Raw genomic sequence first — 16,140 nt, 5'->3', positions numbered from 1 at the left:
GAACGAGCACTGAGGGGGAGGGGATCGGTCTCGATCCAGATCCAGCGAGGGTGGGGGAGAACAAGAGAGACGTGGGGGGGCTCGATCCCGATCCAGGAGTGGATCGGGGGGAGGGAGAGTGGGGGCGCGAGTACGGGGAGTGGGGGGTGTCGGTGACTAGGGTTTCGGCACCAGGGGGTTAAGGGAGTGGGGTGGGCCGGCCGGTTGGGCCTTTGCCCAGTTGGGCTGGTGGCCTACTGGGCCGAAGCCCAGTGATGGGGGGTTTGCTTTTCCTTTTTTTTCTTTTTTTTACTTATTTTCGTTAATGTTTTCATTTAAAGTTTCTTTTATTTTAGTTTTATAAAATACCCAGTCAGCACCTAAATTAGTATTACTAATTAGTCCACTGCCACAATTATTTTGGCACACTACTAATTTAGTTTTATTATTATAACTTTATAAAAGGCATCTAATTAATTGTTTTTGCTGTCATTTCTATTACTTTAGTGCATTTAAATATTTTATTAAAAGATAATTTATCCACCAATATTTACTAAGGATTATTAGACACATTAGGAACAATTTAGTTTCGACTTTTGAAAACTTTAATTGTTTAACTTAAATTCAAATTTTGAATATGAATCGTTTCGAACTAACGCGAGATTATCAACAGTAATCCGAGGTGACGTGGCATCATTAACGTGGGGTTACTGTAGCCTAATTATCCGGGCGTCACAATTCTCCTCCACTACAAGAAATCTCGTCCCGAGATTTAAGGGGGAAGTAAGGGGGAAAGTTCTGGTTACGAAATTCTAACGAGTCTTCTCAGTCTTGGCTGCCCTTTCGAAGAGGTTGATCCCTTTCGTTGATGTCTTCATTTCTCTGCTTCAAGGCACCATGATCAAGTCGTCATCCTTTCTTCGGGATCTCCATCATGCTACGAATGCGACCAAGGGGAAAAACTCCGGAAGAATGCATCTCCACAAAGCTGGGCATCTGACGGTGAACTCAATGGGAAATACACAAGGTACCCCGCGAGTTGTATTACCGTGAATTCGTTGAGTGCAATATACGATGGTACCAAAGTTTCAAACGGGTAGGCAATCATTCGATGACTAGACAGAAGCTGGAATGGTGGTTTGAACAACGAGAATAACATGCTGTTTGATTCCAGGATGAATAATGGTATAGATTTTAGCTTGTGAATCACATACGAAGCCAAGTGCACAGGACACATTAGAATCCGGGTTGTAACGAAGAGTCAGGTTTCGATCCAGTGGACCTGTGGGTTATGGGCCCACCATGTGGGTTGAAAGTAGGAAGGGTGGTGACATCTTGCACAGCCGCGACAGGGAGGCATGTCAGTGAATAGCTTGTCAGCTATGCCGGCAGCAATGTCGGTACCAAGGACGGGGAACGAATAGAGCAATTTTCCTGCTTGTTGAACGAGGCAAATCAATTGGCAAGCTATCACCCATCGGTGGTTACCGGAATGTCATCAACAATAGTAACAGGGTCTTACAAACAGAGTGGTACAACAAGGTGCTTACCTAAGCAGGGAATTATCTCTGCTCAGTTAAGTCAAATTATAGGAAATGTTAAACAAAAGAATGGAAAGGAAAACGTGATTATCAGATTAAACGGACCAATGGAAAGAAAAATTGTGATTACACACAATTATTAGGAGTATATCCTTCTCATGGGCAAGCAGAACATGGCATACAGGGTAGGAGAGCAAGTACCCAACCATTCAGATAAAGAGGCAAGGATTAATCAAGATGTTACCCATACAATGGTGTTTGGATAACTGACCAAGAAACATTTAGCATCGCGCCTCCAATGTTCTTGTTGATGAGCGGGGTATCATAGTCATGCTTCGAGGTAGCAATGATATGGTGTTTCAATCAAGGGTCTGACTTTGGATATGTAAAGGATCCATCAGGAACAACTTGTAGAATAAGTTTTACAATTTCCTCATGAAAGAATGGGTAACATTGCTAAAGAGGATACTATAAGAATAGGTCCTCCGGTCAAGTGTGCTAGGCATGCCATCACCTTACCGGGTCATACAAGGACCAATGTTATAACTCTTGGAAATATGCTCCAACCATCATATCCGACCGAGGTTCAGATCTAATTGGTGTTAGGATACCTCAGACTCAGGATGCCCGAGAAGAAAAGGTGCAAAACAATTTGACGAGATGACCTGGCAAGATTCTCGGGAAATGTACAATGGAAGCGAGTCCCGAAACAAGAGTTCCTCATTAAATCAAGGAGAGGAAGAGGAGGTAGCTGATGAACTCAGCGACAATTCATCAAGATTTTCAAAAGATGGACTTCCACAATTATGTGAAGAAGGAGATATCAATTGTCACATCAAATGATATAATGATGTATGTTCGAGAAAAACATCCACAATTAAACAATGGTTGAAAGGTGCACCCGAAATATGGGGTTAGGTAGCATGATCAATGTTAAAATGGTGATTCCATAACCAATAGTCTAAGAATGAACTATCGACCATTAAATTCAAAGCAATAGGGTTGCTAGAAGTTTTGAATTCACACGTCATAGCTCAATTGTCGGTATTCCGATTAAAAAAACAATACGGGGTCCAAGGAATGAACGGAGATGGCGAGAATTATTATTATATCAAGAATTTTTAAGAGGTGGTGAAATTCTCACCACATTCTTGACAAAAAGAGATGGTAATACTCCAAGGTAATTAAGAACAAAGGCTGGATAGCAAGGAATTCAAGGTATAACACAGAACACGAACAAGTTTGTGTTGGAGGGGAGGCATTAAAGTGGTCGATGACAACACAAATCATCGAGGGCAAGGATGGTATTTCTCATCATGAATTCAATTGATATCTAGGAAGGAGTCAAGATGTTGATGATGATCACGACAAATTTTGTCGAGAGGCTCCACGAAGATGTAATGCATCGGCGATGACATCAAGTTAAAGGAATTATGAAGCAAAAGGTTATTGGAGCCATGGGTACAACACAAACTTGAAATCAAGCTTGTTGTTCAAGGTGAAATGATATGACGAGGAAAATCGACGTAAGATTAGCTCACCGTCGAAATTTGTGCTCCAGGAAGAACCAGATAGTACAGCTAAATTTAGCACGATAATGATGTAGCTGATAAGGCTAGGAATGACATGATGGAGTATTAAACTCGTAAGCAATGAAGATTACTAAGAGTTGTCGAATCACCGTGCGGACTCGATTCACTATTTGGTGTTCTCGGTTGACGACAACCCAGAACTCACGGAGTGACTATGATAGGGGAAGGTATTACTCCGCACAAATTCATAAGATGTAGTGCAATGGCATGATATCCACGAGATACTAGGGAGATAATACTCGAAGGCATATCAAATTAAAGGTTGAAGTGGGGTGTATTGATCTATAGAAGGCAAGCGCTTTTACTTGTCTGAGAAATGGAATCAAAGGAAGTAATTATGGTCGGAACCACGATTGTAAAAGATCAAAACCCAGATATAAGATGAACTTATACCAAGGGGATAATTACTTTAAGAGAAGCTTCCATGATAAGATCTACATCGTGTCCATGGGCATGAACACAAAGTTCAAGGTCGACTCCCACTTCTTCAATGCATAACCTTTCATTCACTACTCTAAAAAATGATTTGAGTGCAAAGACCTACCTGGTGAATTACCAGAGGAGTATGAACCTTGGAAAACTTTCGGGTTCACACAGATTAAGGAAGGCATAGGTTCAACCCATCAGGGCATCTTAGTAACATATACCATAAGTTTCAAAAGTAAATACACAAGCTCAAAAGCAGAGCATGGTTGGCCAAGCAGAGGATACAATTTACCAAAGGCATTATGTATCAGGGGAAGAACTCATAAGGTGATTGAATATGAAGGACACTGTCGGATAATAATCCATCAAAGGACTTGACGGTCCACAGAGGATCTGATGTGAGTATCGCTACTCAACCAGAAAAGGAAAGAATGCAAAGGCATCAGGTTATAGAATCATCTGACTAATTCGAAGCATAAATGCAAAGGAATTATGAATCCAAATCGAAGGATCAGAGGTAATGCTCTGATTAAAGATGGATAAGTTGGATAGACCAGAGGCACAATTGACTACAATTTAATTGGCGAGAACCGGCTCATATCCAAATGTCATCTGAGCCGGAAGGATAATCCTAGGATTCGACTGATGATTGTGAGCATTCACAACTTATTGAATCAATGGACTAAAAATGATAGTGACAAAGGATGTCAATAAGATTATTATGCTTATGGGATTAACCATAATGCAACAAGCGAGAATTTCAAGGGCAATAAGCTGCTGAGGACTTTCGGAAGATCGAATAGTATTTCGAAGACCTTTCTGAAATACATGAATCAACTGGGGTTGAGCGGATACTCGATAGGTGTGGGAAAATTATCCGTAGGGGTATTCATGGGGCAAGAAATACAAGGCGGTAAGCTCAAAGGATTATCGGAATAACAAGAGCAGTTCGAGGCATCTTGTATTAACAAGATCAATGGGGTTGAACGTAAGACTGGCAAGTGTATACGGTTATCCCTAAGGATATAACAGTGGTAGGGTATGCAAAAGCGATGACACAAGGTCTTGAGAGAACACTATAAAGTATCTTCGGAATCTCCTAGTGCAGTAGGCGATCATCTGTACTAAGGGGCCCTCCGGGAGGAAGTGATCACGAGATCCTAATGTTAGAGTTAGTAAAACCATTTAAACCCGAATAGAAAAGAGTTCAGAGTCCCAGAGTATAGATCGAGGAGTAAAAGATCCTAGTACCACCCAATGGCAACGTGGGCCCATGGGCCGCACAGCCATGTTAGTAAAAGTTTTGCAATGACTAGACTCAACTTCGGCCAAGGAGTTGGAAAGGGGGATTCCTACAGGCAGTCGGCTCTGATACCAACTTGTGACGCCCCCGATTCAATCGTACACTAAACATGCACACAAATGTGTACGATCAAGATCAGGGACTCACGGGAAGATATCACAACACAACTCTAAAACATAAAATAAGTCATACAAGCATCATATTACAAGCCAGGGGCCTCGAGGGCTCGAATACAAGAGCTCGATCATAGGCGAGTCAGCGGAAGCAACAATATCTGAGTACAGACATAAGTTAAACAGGTTTGCCTTAAGAAGGCTAGCACAAACTGGGATACGGATCGAAAGAGGCGCAGGCCTCCTGCCTGGGATCCTCCTAACTACTCCTGGTCGTCGTCAGCGGGCTGCACGTAGTAGTAGGCACCTCCAGTGTAGTAGTCGTCGTCAACGGCGGCGTTTGGCTCCTGGACTCTAGCATCTGGTTGCGACAACCAAAAAGAAAGGAAAGGGGGAAAAAAGGGGGAGAAAGCAACCGTGAGTACTCATCCAAAGTACTCGCAAGCAAGGAACTATACTACATATGCATGGGTATATGTGTAAAGGGCCATATCGGTGGACTGAACTGCAGAATGCCAGAATAAGAGGGGGATAGCTATTCCTGTCGAAGACTACGCTTCTGGCAGCCTCCGTCTTGCAGCATGTAAAAGAGAGTAGATTGAAGTCCTCCAAGTAGTATCTCCAAGTAGCATCTCCAAGTAGCATCTCCAGTAGCATCGCAGTAGCATAATCCTACCCGGCGATCCTCTCCTCGTCGCCCTGTAGAAAAGCGATCACCGGGTTGTCTGTGGAACTTGGAAGGGTGTGTTTTATTAAGTATCCGGTTCTAGTTGTCATAAGGTCAAGGTACAACTCCAAGTCGTCCTGTTACCGAAGATCACGGCTATTCGAATAGATTAACTTCCCTGCAGGGGTGCACCAACTTACCCAGCACGCTTGATCCCATTTGGCCGGACACACTTTCCTGGGTCATGCCCGGCCGCGGAAGATCAACACGTCGCAGCCCCACCTAGGCTCAACAGAGAGGCCAGCACGCCGGTCTAAACCTAAGCGCACAGGGGTCTGGGCCCATCGCCCATAGCACACCTGCACATTGCGTACGCGGCTGAAAGCAGACCTAGCCTAGTGGCGTTCCAGTCCAATTCGGCGCGCGCCGCTCCGTCGCTGACGTCTGAAGTGCTTCGGCTGATACCACGACGTCGGGATACCCATAACTACTCCCGCGTAGATGGTTAGTGCGTATAGGCTCGTAGCCAACTCAGATCAAATACCAAGATCTCGTTAAGCGTGTTAAATATCCGCGAACGCCGAACAGGGCCAGGCCCACCTATCTCCTAGGTGGTCTCAACCTGCCCTGCCGCTCCGCCACAGTAACAGTCGGGGGGCCGTCGGAAACCCAGGCCCACCTCTACCGGGATGGAGCCACCTGCCCTTTCAGCCCCCCATCTCCGAACAGTATCACAGGTAATGTAACAGTGTAAAGTATATAGTATATGCCCGTGATCACCTCCCGAAGTGATCACAACCCAGTAGTATAGCATGGCAGACGGACAAGAATGTAGGGCCACTGATGGAACACTAGCATCCTATACTAAGCAGTAGGATAGCAGGTAATGGTAACAACAGTAGTAGCAAGGACAGGCCATGCAGCAGTATAGGATTAACTGAAAACAGTAACATGCTATACTACTCTAATGCAAGCAGTATAGAGAAGAGTAGGCGATATCTGGTGATCAAAGGGGGGGCTTGCCTGGTTGCTCAGACAAGGAGGGGTCGTTGGTGACGTAGTCGTACTCGGTGGCATCAGCGTCGGTCTCGTAGTCTACCGGAGATAAGAGGGGGAAGAAACAATGAATACAATGCAAACATAAACACGACGATGTGTGACGTGACAATGAGCGGTGCTAGGTGTGCCCTAACGTGGTATGAGGTGGTACCGGTTAAGGGGGGAAACATCCGGGAAAGTATTCCCGGTGTTTCGCGTTTTCGGGCAGAGGAGCCGGAGGGGGAAAGTTGCGAGTTCGATAGGTTAGGGGTGTGTGGCGGACGAACGGACTGCGTATCTGGATTCGTCTCGTCATTCTGAGCAACTTTCATGTACAAAGTATTTTCATCCGAGTTATGGATTATTTATTACTAATTTTCAAAGTTTTAATCATTTTTTTGAATTTATTTTAATTTGAAATAGAAGCTAAAATGCTACAAGTACCCAGCTCTGTGTACACAGATGTGTACCCAGAGGCTGACAGGTGGGCCAAGGGGGACCCAGTTGACCGGTCAAAGCTTGACTGGTCAACAGGGGTGGGGCCCCCTGTCATTCTCTCATTTACCTAATTATAGTTTAATTAGTTAACTAGCAGGTTAACTAAAGTTAAGTTAATTAAGCCGCTTAATTAATTAGTTAATTTTAATTCTTTTTATTATTACTTTTTTTAATCGTTTTCTGGGGCGGGTCCCACTTGTCATTCGGACAGGGGCCTTAACGGGTCGTGGGTGGCAGTTCTCGGGCTCCAGCCCGCCCGGTAGGGCGCTGCGGCCAACGGGTGAAGGGGGGCGGCGCCTGGCCCGGCGCCGGTGACAGTGGCCGGAGCGGGGCGGCACAGCGAGGTGCGGTGGTGTGAGCGGGCGCGCACTGGGCCGCGGCTGGGCGAGCGCGCGCGACAACTGGCACGGCCAGAGGCCCGCGAGCGCGGCCAGTGAACATGGTGGGCGCCGCGATGGACGGGCGTGGTCGACGCGCTGTGAGCGCGAGCGCCCGCGCGGAGGGGAACGGGGCGACGACGGCAGCGAGACGCGGCGCGGGACAGACGGGGGCGCGGTGACCGCGGGTTCGAGTGTGCCCCAGGCGAGCGAGGACGAGGACGGGGACCGTGCGGGAGCGAGGGCAGAGGAGGGAAGGAGAAGGGGTCCTCACGTGCGAGGAGAGAAGGGGACGACGAGGCCTGGTGAGGCCGTCGAGGAGGAGGACGAGGAAGCGGGCGACGAAGGCAGTCCAACGAGGTGGTCCGACGACGACGGGCGACGGCGTCGGGTCGGGGCGGAGGAGCTTCGGGCGGCGGGGACGAGATGATGTAGAGGCGTCCGACGAGGTGGAGGTAGACGGGGAGGGTCGCTCCGGCGATCGTGGCTGGCGACGGCGGTTCCGTGCCCCGATCCAGAACGAGCACTGAGGGGGAGGGGATCGGTCTCGATCCAGATCCAGCGAGGATGGGGGAGAACAAGAGAGACGTGGCGGGGCTCGATCCCGATCCAGGAGTGGATCGGGGGAAGGGAGAGTGGGGGCGCGAGTACGGGGAGTGGGGGGTGTCGGTGACTAGGGTTTCGGCACCAGGGGGTTAAGGGAGTGGGGTGGGCCGGCCGGTTGGGCCTTTGCCCAGTTGGGCTGGTGGCCTGCTGGGCCGAAGCCCAGTGATGGGGGGTTTGCTTTTCCTTTTTTTTCTTTTTTTTACTTATTTTCTTTAATGTTTTCATTTAAAGTTTCTTTTATTTTAGTTTTATAAAATACCCAGTCAGCACCTAAATTAGTATTACTAATTAGTCCACTGCCACAATTATTTTGGCACACTACTAATTTAGTTTTATTATTATAACTTTATAAAAGGCATCTAATTAATTGTTTTTGCTGTCATTTCTATTACTTTAGTGCATTTAAATATTTTATTAAAAGATAATTTATCCACCAATATTTACTAAGGATTATTAGACACATTAGGAACAATTTAGTTTCGACTTTTGAAAACTTTAATTGTTTAACTTAAATTCAAATTTTGAATATGAATCGTTTCGAACTAACGCGAGATTATCAACAGTAATCCGAGGTGACGTGGCATCGTTAACGTGAGGTTACTGTAGCCTAATTATCCGGGCGTCACAGAATGCTCTTGATGACAGTGGCCTGTTGGATGTCTCCTCTGAAAATGAGCGAAGTATTTTCATATAAATCTTTTGTCCTATATTTCACGGGAAAATCTAACATCCACTCCAATCTCTTTTTACAATTTCTTTGTTTCCTCTGGCATCAAACACTCATTGCTAATCCTATATATAAGATTTAAATGGGCATACCACTCTAATCCTATGCTTTTTTTCTATTTTCACATTTTTCAAAATCCGGCGAATCAAAGAGACCCTGTACAGTAGTATACTACCCTACAGACTCTACAGAAAAACTGTCTCCGCTCTTTTGAGTTTTGAACCGCTGAACCGCGACGCAGTGCAAACTGCACCATCCCGCTGTGCTGCTGCCATTTTTATGTACCCAACCTGCCCTGCCCTGCCCTAGACGTTACCAAGAAGGGGAAAAAGGGCGGACACGCCAGGAAAGAAGAACGAGAAAGGAGACCAAGAAACGACCAGACCAGGAGGAACCAAATCCCTCGACCCTCCCCCGCGACCTCGAGTTCTCGAAGAATCCATTTCTTCAAGAGCTCGGCTGCAGTCCGCACGCACGCAGGGGGACAGCGCGGAGCTGCGGAGCCGAGGCGGCCCGCGGTCCCCATCCCCGCGATTCGGCCGGGATCCGGCCGCGCCGCCGCGGCCATGGACATGATCGACAGCATCGAGTGCGTGTCGTCGTCGGACGGCATGGAGGACGACGACGCCATGTCCTCCAACCTGCCCCGCCCCTTCCTCAAGGCCTCGGCGGCGGCCATCGCGGCGGCCAGCATCGGGGTGGTCCCCGGCGGCGGCGGGGGCGCGTCCGGCGCCGGCGCGGCCGGGGGGATCGCCGGCCCGCTGATCCCGCCGGCCACGAGCGTCCACGAGCTCCTCGAGTGCCCCGTCTGCACCAACTCCATGTATCCCCCGATCCACCAGGTCAGCGCCTCGGTCCGTGCCCTTGGGTTGTCTCTTTTTCTCTGATTGCCTCCGGGATCTTGGTCCGGTCCTTGGAATTCGCGCGGTGTGTTTGATCTCTGGCGCAGGGAAGGCGGGATCTTGGTTGCTTGTTTGGGTTTCTTTGGCTGCAGCCTCATGTTTTGTGGATGTCATATACTATTATACTTCATTGTTTGCGTTCTAGACACAATTCAAGTCACGCAAGAACTGAAATTTCATGACTACGACGCTAGTGCATCACAATCAATCTTGATAAGGAGAATTCCCGTTGAAATTTTGCGTTCCCAAGTGGAAAATTAACGCTGTGAAGAAACGGTGTTATCGGGACTTAACATACCAATTGCAGGAGGGATTTTAGATGTGATATAGTATATGATTGCACGATCATTCTTGGCCTGAGGGTTGGAGGCAGAGTGTTATAATCAGGATGTAGTTTAGATTCTTCAATAGTTTCTGAAGGTTTTGGGTTCTGACAATTTTAGATTCTTCATTAACCGAGTACTGCAATGCTGGAAAAGGAGATTATAATGTTTAGTTAGGTCCTTAGGGCATTTGAACTGTACCATGCTTTGCCACTAGTTAACAGAAAAGAATACATTGTATGTTGGAGAAAGAACATACATTCTCATGTAAACCGTACTATTCTTGTTTTTCTTTAAAATCAGGAGGCAGTATTCTTTTGTTTTTCTTATGTTTGGTTGGCAGAATGTTTGTTAAACTCCACCCACCTCTTTATCCAATCTTCAACACAGTTTAGAGAAACAACTATAGCTTTATCGATCGATGTTCTTGCTAACCACATTATTCAAGTTAAAAGTGTAGCGAAGATTCATCAAATAGAATGTGTGTAGCCGATCATTTTCAAAAGCAATTATTTCTTGTTGCTTGGTGACTGATGAGCATATAGGGACAATGAAGATTATGACTGAAAATATTTATGTCACAATGTATGCTCTTGGTCATGATGCATACTAAAAGACATTAGAATAACATGTCAGGTGTTCATCAGTTATATATGGTTTTGGTGAATGAGTAAACACATACTTAATGATACTTTGAGTATACCTAAACAACCTATGTGTTGAGGGTTGGGATGCTTCTGTACTTGATTTTATTATCTATCGTATACCTTACCCACACATGCTGGTCAAGTATCACAGAAGTTGCTCAACTACTGAACCATGAGACCCAATCTTTGAAATTTATTCAAGTGTGGAAACCAATTCTTTCATCAGGACTAGCCTGAGTTACACTAACATCTTGAATACTTCACCGGCTTACAAAAATATCATGATAGACATAATGATATGTTGGCATGTTCTTTTGTGACTGATAATTAATTGTATAGGCCCTTCATAGCTGCATCAATCCAGATGAACAAGCTTTTGTGAAGATACCAGACTAGGCACTAAACATCTTTTATGTTTGGTGAACAAGCTTTTGTTTATATTTGATAGCCTACTTCCCAAGGTTACCTCATTTTTCTTTATGTGGAGGATATATTAATAGTCTTCCCATATGTGATGTCTTTCATCAATAAGTCCTCTTGTACCTGTGCATCTGTTTTTACCAATGCCAAAGGTTTTGAAATTTTGTATTCAGTCCTTTTGTGCCCCTTTTTATGGGTATGCTTATGTGTCTTTCCCATGTAATGGAATCATATGGAATGCATGATTTATTTTTGCATGTCTTGAACATGTGAAGTGTTCTGTTAGTATAAATGTTACATGAAGCCTTCAAAATTTCTGCTAATGCACCCTGAATAGGACAAGATGCACAGTTCAATAGGACGTGCCTTCCAGATGGGCTGCATATTCTTATAATTGCCTTCTTTAGATGGGATTTCTTTTCCAAGTTTCGTTAACATTAAATTTTATATTTGACTTGAGTAAACCTAGTCCTTTTTAAGTAAATTATTGTGGCGAGGAGGAATGCAATATCTGTAGCAACATTATACTGTTAAACAGTACCAATACATCAGTACAAATATGCTTACACATAATTAATATTTGTTAGTTTGAACATTTTTGTGAATCTTATATACTGTACGGGTACCTACTACCTAGTCTTGCTCTAGGTCTATACTATCTACTCCCTCCGTTCCAAAATACTTGACTTCCATTTGTTCAAAAATAGATGTACCTATATACTAAAACATGTCTAGATACATCTATATTTTGACAAAGGAAAGGCGTGTATTGTGGAACGGAGGGAGTAGTTACTTGTTGCCTAACTAGCTTATGTACCTTCCATTCTGTTTTGATTTATTTGTCTGGATTATGCATTTCAGGTTTTTGTTTCTATGGCCATCTATCTCTGTACGTCCAAAAGTTTGATAATTTAAGTTGACAGTGACAACAAAATAACATCTTGTTATTTTTACAGTGCCAAAATGGGCATACCCTTTGTTCTACCTGCAAAGCTCGGGTGCACAACCGCTGCCCTACCTGTCGACAAGAGCTGGGCGACATCAGGTGCTTGGCATTGGAAAAGGTGGCTGAATCACTTGAGCTACCGTGCAAATACTACTCACTAGGTTGTCCAGAGATCTTCCCATACTATAGCAAGCTCAAGCATGAGTCGCAGTGCAATTTTAGGCCATACAGCTGCCCCTATGCGGGATCTGAATGCTCCGTTGTCGGGGACATTCCTTTCCTTGTTTCACATCTGAGAGATGACCATAAGGTTGACATGCATTCTGGGTGCACATTCAACCATCGTTATGTCAAGTCAAACCCCAGAGAAGTTGAAAATGCAACTTGGATGCTAACTGTAAGTGTTCACAACCTTTTCATCTCTAGGCTTGTACACTTGCCTATTACATTTACTTGATATCTTATGTCCACCTGTATTTTGGGAAAAAGATTTACAATACCACTAGATTGCTATCTTGCTGTACCTTGATCGTGCTTCCATCATCCTTCATTTATAATATCATAAAGAAACTTTTGTTGGTCCTAGAATACTGGACGGTCTTTCAGGACGTTTCCAACTACTCAAAAGAAAGATGATAGCTTTCCCCCTAGTGCTAGCTACTTGATACATCTGCCTGTGCCTGTTTCTTTTTCTGTTCATTTACCTTAAACATGTGAATCAAGTGATTCCTATCTGACACAATGCCTCCATCTCTAGGTTTTCCATTGTTTCGGGCAGTATTTCTGCTTGCATTTTGAGGCCTTCCAGCTCGGAATGGCGCCAGTCTACATGGCATTCCTCCGCTTCATGGGCGACGAGAATGACGCAAGGAACTACAGCTATAGCCTTGAGGTGGGTGCCAATGGCAGGAAGATGATATGGGAGGGCACACCCCGGAGCATCCGGGACAGTCACCGCAAAGTGCGTGACAGCCACGATGGCCTCATAATCCAGCGGAACATGGCACTCTTCTTCTCCGGCGGGGAGAGGAAAGAGCTGAAACTACGGGTGACTGGCCGCATCTGGAAGGAGCAGCAGAACCCCGACTCGGGAGCCTGCATCCCCAATCTCTTCAGCTGAAGTGAATGGTTGGCAACAGGATCATGTGATTCAGGTGTATATTGAAGAAATGCGGTTGCCGATTTGCTTTTCTCTCTTTACAGTTTGTGTTTGCGCCTTTTCGCTTTTTCAGCCACTTTGTTGTAACATGCTCAATATTCTTTGGGGTGGTTGGTGTTATCAAGGACAGCACGTGAAGCCTGCTGGAAATCACATGATGATCATTCTCCTGTGCCTGGTCTGTGTCCTGTGATTCCTAAATGTCTGTCATGTGATTGTACTTTAATGATCTAGTGATGTATGATTGTATTCCCAGTTGCTTGAAACATGCATGCATCAACTGAGGAACTGCTTGATACATTTGTTGCATACACCCCAACTATTTAAAAGAAAGATTCTGTGATTTATTGGTGCGTTTGGTTTGAGCCTGAGCCAACCACAAGCCAAAAAAATTGGCTAGCCGATATGCTGGATAAGGTTTTGGCCTCCCAGGTTTGGTCCAATGTTGGCAAAGAAAAATAATTTAGAATTGGATTGAACATGCGGAAATATTAGCAATCGTTCAAGCAATGCCCAAAATTTTGGCCATGACCAATTTATTTTTTTCTTACCTGCGTGACCAAAAAGATGGTACACCATCTATACATACTCACTTCAAGCTGAGGCACATTGCCTCAAGTTAGGAAAAGTAAGACACACCTTTTTTTTTTAGGAAGAAAGACACTCGATAATGGCTACACTCTTCATTTGCTCTTCTCGGCTACTCACCCAATGAGCCAACCCCACTTTGCCTAGCTGTTGGCGCGCGGTTTTTCTATATTTGCGGTTGGAACTTGATTATTACGAGGAATGCACCTGGCCTAAAGCTATTATGCATCCTCTGGTTCGTACGGGCATCCTCAAGGGAATGCACAAAAGTCCAAAACCTCTCTGGCCGTTCCGATTTGTTTGCGGACGTGTATGTGGAAAGAGCCCAGTTATCCGTCACAAATTAGACACCCAACAACATTCCTCATTTATCTGGTCCTTTTTTTGTCCATTTTTCCTTCCAGCCTAACTTGAATATTCAATAGACACAGCTTAAACATACAAATACATAGTTCAAGTTTAGAAATATACAGTTTGAACAAAAATATTATTCAGAGGGCATAGTTTAAACATAAAATTACTCAAAAGTACTTCCTCTGTTCACTTTTATAAGACATTTTAGACTATTCAGACAGTGCCCAAAACAATTCAAAGCTAGCTGTCCAAAATGTCTTATAAAAATGAACAGAGAGAGTACATCACAAATCTGTTGGAAATATGCCCTTAAGGCAATAATAAAATGGTTATTATTATATTTCCTTGTTCATGATAATTGTCTATTGTTCATGCTATAATTGTATTGGCCGGAAACCATAATACATGTGTGAATACATAGACCACAACATGTCCCTAGTAAGCCTGTAGTTGACTAGCTCGTTGATCAACAGATGGTCATGGTTTCCTGACTATGGGCATTGGATGTCATTGATAACGGGATCACATTATTAAGAGAATGATGTGATGGACAAGACCCAATCCTAAGCGTAGCACAAGATCGTGTAGTTCGTTTGCTAAAGCTTTTCTAATGTCAAGTATCATTTCCTTAGACCATGAGATTGTGTAACTCCCGGATACCGTAGGAATGCTTTGGGAATACCAAACGTCACAACGTAACTAGGTGGCTATAAAGGTGCACTACAGGTATCTCCGAAAGTGTCTGTTGGGTTGACACGAATCGAGACTGGGATTTGTCACTCCGTATGACGGAGAGGTATCTCTGGGCCCTCTCGGTAATGCATCATCATAATGAGCTCAATGTGACTTAGTAGTTAGTCACGGGATCATGCATTACGGAACGAGTAAAGTGACTTGCCGGTAACGAGATTGAACGAGGCATTGGGATACCCACGATCGAATCACGGGCAAGTAACGTACCGATTGACAAAGGGAATTGTATACGGGATTGCTTGAATCCTTGACATCATGGTTCCGATGAGATCATCGTGGAACATGTGGGAGCCAACAAGGGTATCCAGATCCCGCTGTTGGTTATTGGCCGGAGAGCTGTCTCGGTCATGTCTGCATGATTCCCGAACCCGTAGGGTCTACACACTTAAGGTTCGGTGACGCTAGAGTTGTTATGGGCAATAGTATGTGGTTACCTAATGTTGTTCGGAGTCCCGGATAAGATCCCAGACATCACGAGGAGTTCCGGAATGGTCCGGAGGTGAAGATTTATGTATGGGAAGTCATCATACGGTCACCGAAAGTATTCGGGGGTTTGTCGATATTGTACCGGGACCACCGAAGGGGTTTCGGGGGTCCACCAGGAGGGTCCACCTGCCCCAGAGGGCCCTATGGCCTGTATGGGGAAGGGAACTAGCCCCTAAGTGGGTTGGACGCCACCCCCCTAGGGCCCATGCGCCTAGGATTGGGGGGAACCCTAAGGGCCCCCCCCTTGGCTTGGGGGGAAAGCCGCCCCTCCCCTTGGCCGCCGCCCCCCTCTAGATCTCATCTAGAGGGCCCGGCCCCCTTCCCCCTTCACCCTATAAATAGAGGGGAGGAGGGAGGGCAGCCGCACCACATCCAAGGCGCAGCCCTCCCCCTCTCCAACACCTCTCCTTCTCCGTTTGAGCTTGGCGAAGCCCAGCCGAAGAACCGCTGCTCCACCACCACCACGCCGTCGTGCTGCTGCTGGAGTTGTCTTCCCCGACCTTTCCCTCCTCCTTGCTGGATCAAGGCGCGGGAGACGTCACCGGGCTGCACGTGTGTTGAACGCGGAGGCGCCGTTGTTCGGCGCTAAGATCGGAATCGACCGCGATCTGAATCGCTACGTGTATGACTCCTCCAACCGCGTTCTTGCAACGCTTCTTCAAGGGTATGAAGATGCACTCCCCTCTCTCTCGTTG

At 45.6% G+C, this 16,140-nt stretch overlaps 1 protein-coding gene across 1 annotated transcript; it reads left to right on the top strand.

Annotated features, from left to right (window-relative positions):
• The first annotated feature begins 9,176 nt into the window (after positions 1–9,176).
• LOC119336979 (E3 ubiquitin-protein ligase SINAT5-like) lies at positions 9,177–13,562 on the top strand. Its single transcript, XM_037609068.1, has 3 exons — positions 9,177–9,709; positions 12,116–12,502; positions 12,863–13,562. Exons 1-3 carry the CDS (start codon positions 9,434–9,436, stop codon positions 13,223–13,225), a joined length of 1,026 nt encoding a protein of 341 aa, XP_037464965.1. The 5' UTR covers positions 9,177–9,433; the 3' UTR covers positions 13,226–13,562.
• Positions 13,563–16,140: the final 2,578 nt, after the last annotated feature.

The sequence above is a fragment of the Triticum dicoccoides genome, chromosome 7B (assembly GCF_002162155.2).
Source record: "Triticum dicoccoides isolate Atlit2015 ecotype Zavitan chromosome 7B, WEW_v2.0, whole genome shotgun sequence".
Taxonomy (NCBI): Eukaryota; Viridiplantae; Streptophyta; class Magnoliopsida; order Poales; family Poaceae; genus Triticum; species Triticum dicoccoides.
The sequence above is the reverse complement of the archived record's forward strand: the minus strand, read 5'-3'. Positions and strand labels throughout refer to the sequence as shown.